General features: G+C 42.7%; 1 protein-coding gene across 1 annotated transcript; it reads left to right on the top strand.

Annotated features, from left to right (window-relative positions):
* The first annotated feature begins 2,513 nt into the window (after positions 1-2,513).
* Positions 2,514-5,039, top strand: LOC106176099 (noggin). The gene is made up of 2 exons (XM_013558327.2): positions 2,514-3,760; positions 3,934-5,039. The coding sequence occupies exon 2, from the start codon at positions 3,951-3,953 to the stop codon at positions 4,740-4,742; it is 792 nt and encodes a 263-aa protein (XP_013413781.1). The 5' UTR covers positions 2,514-3,760; positions 3,934-3,950; the 3' UTR covers positions 4,743-5,039.

The raw sequence follows: 5,039 nt of genomic DNA, 5'->3' as shown, positions 1-5,039 counted from the left end.
ACCATTATCGTTGTTAAAGGGGAGGCGCAGAAAAAAAGGAAACGATTTCGTCCTTATTCGCACCTTGGTCTTCACTTGAGCACAATTCAGGTGTATATCTTTATCACTTGAGTATTGATGTTATATATAAAATATTGGCACTAGCTATATAAAACATCCTTGTCTCTGCAATCAGTACTTCCTTCAAGTTCAATATTTACCACAAATTTTAAATACTGTGGTATTTTCTGTGACTGTTCTACATTTCGGACATTATTGACGCGCCTTGTGGGCATTGCAAACTGACACTGACGCGCGAGGCTGAAGGATGGTCCCAGAAATTTGAATAATCCTACATTTTATAAGAAATATTTGAGTCGAGGTCGACAGAAAGCATTTTTGCTAAGGGGAGACATGACAGATGAAAGGTAAACGTGTTTTTTGGAGGGGAGTAAAGGTCATGTCACCCGAGGAAAACACCTTGCTTATCTTGATTGATGGCTTAAGAAGACAGGTGACGGTCAAATTCAAGTGCAAAAAACGCTGCACAGCGAATTGTTAATTAGTCTAACAATCGTAATATTGTGTTTCTCCATCCATGGGGAAAAATAGGGGAAACGATGCCAATCTCTCCTCTGTAGTTTCTTAAGTTTATGCAACCTTTGTCGCATTCTAAACCGGCCTTCCCTAAGCACCGGAGAATGCACAGCGCAGCACTGCGAGGCACGCGGCAAAGATGTGCCGTTAGTTCATGGTTTCAACATTCCATATCGCACCTCGGGCAACGCGGGACGCTGCCAGACGACTCAATCGACAGCTTTGATCCTAAATTGGCTACAAATTGCGGTTAGGCCCATCTCAGTATGCATAAGCAAAGCAAACAACAATTAACCCGGACCGGTCACTTTATACCGGTCATTCTGTCATTTTGACATTTTGGCCCTGCCTGATACTTCGTGGGCCAACAACTTGCGGATTACAGATTTACTGCAACACACGTAGTGTTGCCAACTTACGAATGAAGAGGGTAATTTTACGACCGTGCTGTCACAGTCATCCACAGACATTTACACTGTTTATGTTTGCAGTGACTCGCACTCATCATATAATTAAGAGATTCCAACATGACTATCTTATCATAAAGTTTATTTGTCCAATCACTTCACTGAGCAAATTGAGCTACAACTAACACGACGCTGCCTGGATTTTATATTAGATGGCTCTTAAATTTGTCGTTATTTTATATGCTTATTTCTTTCACCCCGTGCAGTATAACTGTTGCATCTTTGACCTCCCAACTAGCGCCGTAGGTCATTTGTTTGGTCTCCAAAAACTATCCAAAGTCATTTCCATAATGCCACTCGTACTCCCCCGACTACAACGCTCAGTGTAATGACAGCTACTCCACATAGTTTGACTGTCACTCCAGGCTCATTGACGTGGCGGCGGCAAATAAAACAACATTTACAATTGTTGGAGACTCGTTTCTATAATTTAGAGATTTACTTCTTGACATCTCTTTAAAACGGCGTCAAGCATAAAGCATTTAGTCTCTAAACCAATCTTTCATTTTCAGTGGTAGTGTCTTTTTCGCGTTTGGCGTCCACGTGCGGAGCGCAACCGACGAGAGATTGATACTGATTAATAGCGCGTATTAAGTTGCAACTTTTGAAAAAAAGCGGGTCTTTTTTTCGCATTGTCTTTTCAGCAGGTTGCAATATACTCAAAGAGCACGCACCTTCGCTGACAGGTGAGCAACGTATATTGGTTACATGCGGTAGAAATTGGTAGTGCCACATTTGTTATGAAGCAACGCGTTAGATGAATGTCTCCCCCGCCGCTGTGCTATCAGCTAGACTTCATTGAAGAACTGAGGGCAACTTCACGATCAAACTCGGTGAACCCGCGTAGCTTAATCACAAGGATTGTGGGAGCTTAAATTTTTCGGACAATTGATTCGTAACTATTCACAAGCCTTAATTCCTATTGGTGTCCATTAAATCCCGTCTCCGGCTTTTGTGCTTTTCTTCTTCATCAATTCTTATTGCGGCTGAAGCGGCGACAGAGGATTTCTGGTCGATGGGCAGCCCCCCTCCCGCCGGTCAACAACACTAGGATAACAACATGGCCTTGTATCGTTTTACTTTTGAAGTACAACAACCGAACAACCATTGAACATTTATTTATGACTCAGACATCCATTATGGTTATAGCTTCCTAAAGATGCGAGAACGGTAAATTTATCTTTAATTACTTCTTTGAAAACAGAGCAAAATATTACTCTTTTGAAGTGCCACTGGACTCGTGAATGAAAGTAGGAGCTGCGTGCCGCACTGAAGCGCTCCTTCCTCCTCAAAAAACACTCCAAATAAATTTGTAACACAGAAATTTATTAACCCAAGGTAATTTTTTTTTTATCTAAATCAATCTTTTTCTCTGGGAGAAGAGTTTTTTCCAGTGCATCAACTTGAAATCGACGTTGGCAAACAAGGCCTGCGCCGATTGAGAAAGGCGTAGTGGATTTGGGCGACTTCGTATTGAGATTAGCTTGTTTGCGAAATTGTATAAAATATTTGAGCCAAGAAGCCGACACTGTTAGCACTTTCGTGCCCGAGTAATTGCTTTGTTCATAAGAGGGAAGGGAGTTAGGTGGAAGAGGGGCCCTAAACCCTCTTGAATTATCTGGTGTTTTACACAGCTTTCACCTGTCTCCCGTGATTCCAATAGCAACAGTGTGGGAAAGGACTCGGTCACGGGGGTAGGCTATGAAGAGAACATAACAGGAGATCACGCCCACGTATGGTAAAGGGCAGAGTTGTGATCAATAGCTTACAGATTGCTGCACAATGTAATTCAAACAACGGTGTGTCGAGATTACGTCCTTAAGAAAATACTTACATGCTGCACTAAAGGAAAATTAATACATAACAAGTTAAAACAACGTTTACTTCGACGGCAACACATTTTGTATTGCTATCTTTGCTGCGTTTCGATATGTCGGGTTAATTCCTGACTGTTTACGCTAGCGCTGACTCCAGTAAACTTTGATCAAAAGGCAGAATTATCAGCTAATGCTCCTGCCGCCTTAGTTCAATCCATCTCCTGTTCCTTACGTTAAAACTGGGGAGTTCAAGTATTACTAGAGTGTCCAGCCAATGAAAATAAACGTAGGCCTTGTGCCTCGTAGTCATTGGCTCCTCCGGGATTGATACCTATTAAATAGCAAATTGAAAGCCAATCGACACGCCTCATTAAAAACGGAACAAAAAAAGACAGCTCTACACACCCGTGACTTTTATCTCTGTGTTCACTGAAGGCATTATATTTTCAATGCACACAGATTAATGAGAAGCCCGCGCCTTAACAAATTTCCATGAGGTTTGAGCAAATGAGAACGTAGCGCCACCAGCGTAGCTCGTCTAGACCTGGCGTCGCGGCTACATTTTGTTCACTCAGCTTTAGAGTGACACGCCAAGGTATATATTCCTCCTACCCTTAGAGCTCGGTTCAGAAAAGCACAGCGTTGGAGGCTGACGTACTGCGCTGATTAAGTTTTCCACGTCAGAAAGTGATCAGCCCTGACGTGCGGTGGAGTTGTGAAGGCACACATGGTTGCGGCTAAGGGATCTGCTACTTCACGCATGCAGACCGCACACTTCAACACTCACAGCCTGCCAGAGGATTTACATTCATTCACGATTCAGCTTAATCAGGAATACTGGATTAATCCCAGAAAACGCACACACCTCTATTAAGTGGGACGACATAATTGAGAAAACAGGTAGGTTGCGCGATATGCGGACGTCATTAATACAATAATGATGTGTCGATTGTGTTTTCATGTAAGTATTAATTTGCTTTGACGCAATCACATTATGTCTTGTTTAGGTCGACTAAGCACATGTAATCGTCAGTCGTAATTGCGGATTAATGTCATATATGATATGATTTCAGAGGTTTCCCCTAGAATCATGTGGGGACTACGAGAACTGCTGTGGATAGGCTGTGGGGTCCTCTTGCTCTCACGTTTACCTGTGGTGGACGCCACACCCGTGGACTTGCTACAGTCCACATTATTCAAAAAACTCCGGAGCAATAGCGATGGGGGTGGTGACGGAGATGACGACGGCAATCGGGGCGCGCGCATTCCTGACTCTTGGCTCGTGGGTCTCAAACCTGAACCCTCGGATAAACTGCCTGTACCTCCCTTATTAGAGTCCGAAGACACTTCCCTGGATCCAAGCTTTCAGGATTTCGACAAAGAAACGTTACTGAAACTTTTAGGGGATAAGTACGAGCCGCTGTATATGTCTACAAGACAGCCGTATGAAAGCATTTATTCACCAAATGGAACGCTGGAATATGACTTTAAAAACAACCGCCGGCCCACGGGAAAGATGCCACATTCTATTAGAAATATGGATTTTAGTGTTCTGCATCTTCCAGAGGGACCTAATATTAAAACAAAAATTGGACATAGATTAAGCAAAAAACTCCAGCGTTTACTGTGGGCCTACACGTACTGCCCAGTGAATTACGTCTGGAAGGATCTAGGGGTTCGATTTTGGCCACGCTGGCTAAGAGAGGGGCGGTGTTATAACGGACGCTCGTGTTCTATACCTGAGGGGATGACATGTAAACCCTCCGGCTCCAAGTATCTGACGCTACTACGGTGGCATTGTCAGGGAGGGAGGACTTGTCAATGGATTCCAATTCAGTACCCAGTCATTACCGCATGCTCCTGTGGTTGCAAAGACTCCTAACATTTTGTGCAAGCCCAAACACTGTGATTATTGTGAATAGTGTACATAGTATAAAAAAATGAAGCTATAAGTTATTATGTACTGTATAATAGACTGCATCTATTTAATTACCTGTTATAATATTTCCCTTTTAAGGATTAAAATCTTAAGATGCCTGGTGCCAAGTTGAGCGAGGTTATTTTTTGTAAGTATGTGAATATTTCTGTTTTTGATAGAAACGTTTTTTTCCTGTAAATATGTAATTTTAGACGTGACTGCACACAAAGCTTCTCGCTAAAATATATGAGATTCGAACTA

This window comes from Lingula anatina, chromosome 2, assembly GCF_051362555.1.
Source record: "Lingula anatina isolate TDL-2025a chromosome 2, LinAna3.0, whole genome shotgun sequence".
Taxonomy (NCBI): domain Eukaryota; kingdom Metazoa; phylum Brachiopoda; class Lingulata; order Lingulida; family Lingulidae; genus Lingula; species Lingula anatina.
This window is presented reverse-complemented; position numbering and strand designations above follow the sequence as displayed.

Excerpts from the sequence above, each read along its gene's own strand:
- LOC106176099 (XM_013558327.2), top strand. The coding sequence starts at position 3,951 with ATGTGGGGACTACGAGAACTGCTGTGGATAGGCTGTGGGGTCCTCTTG.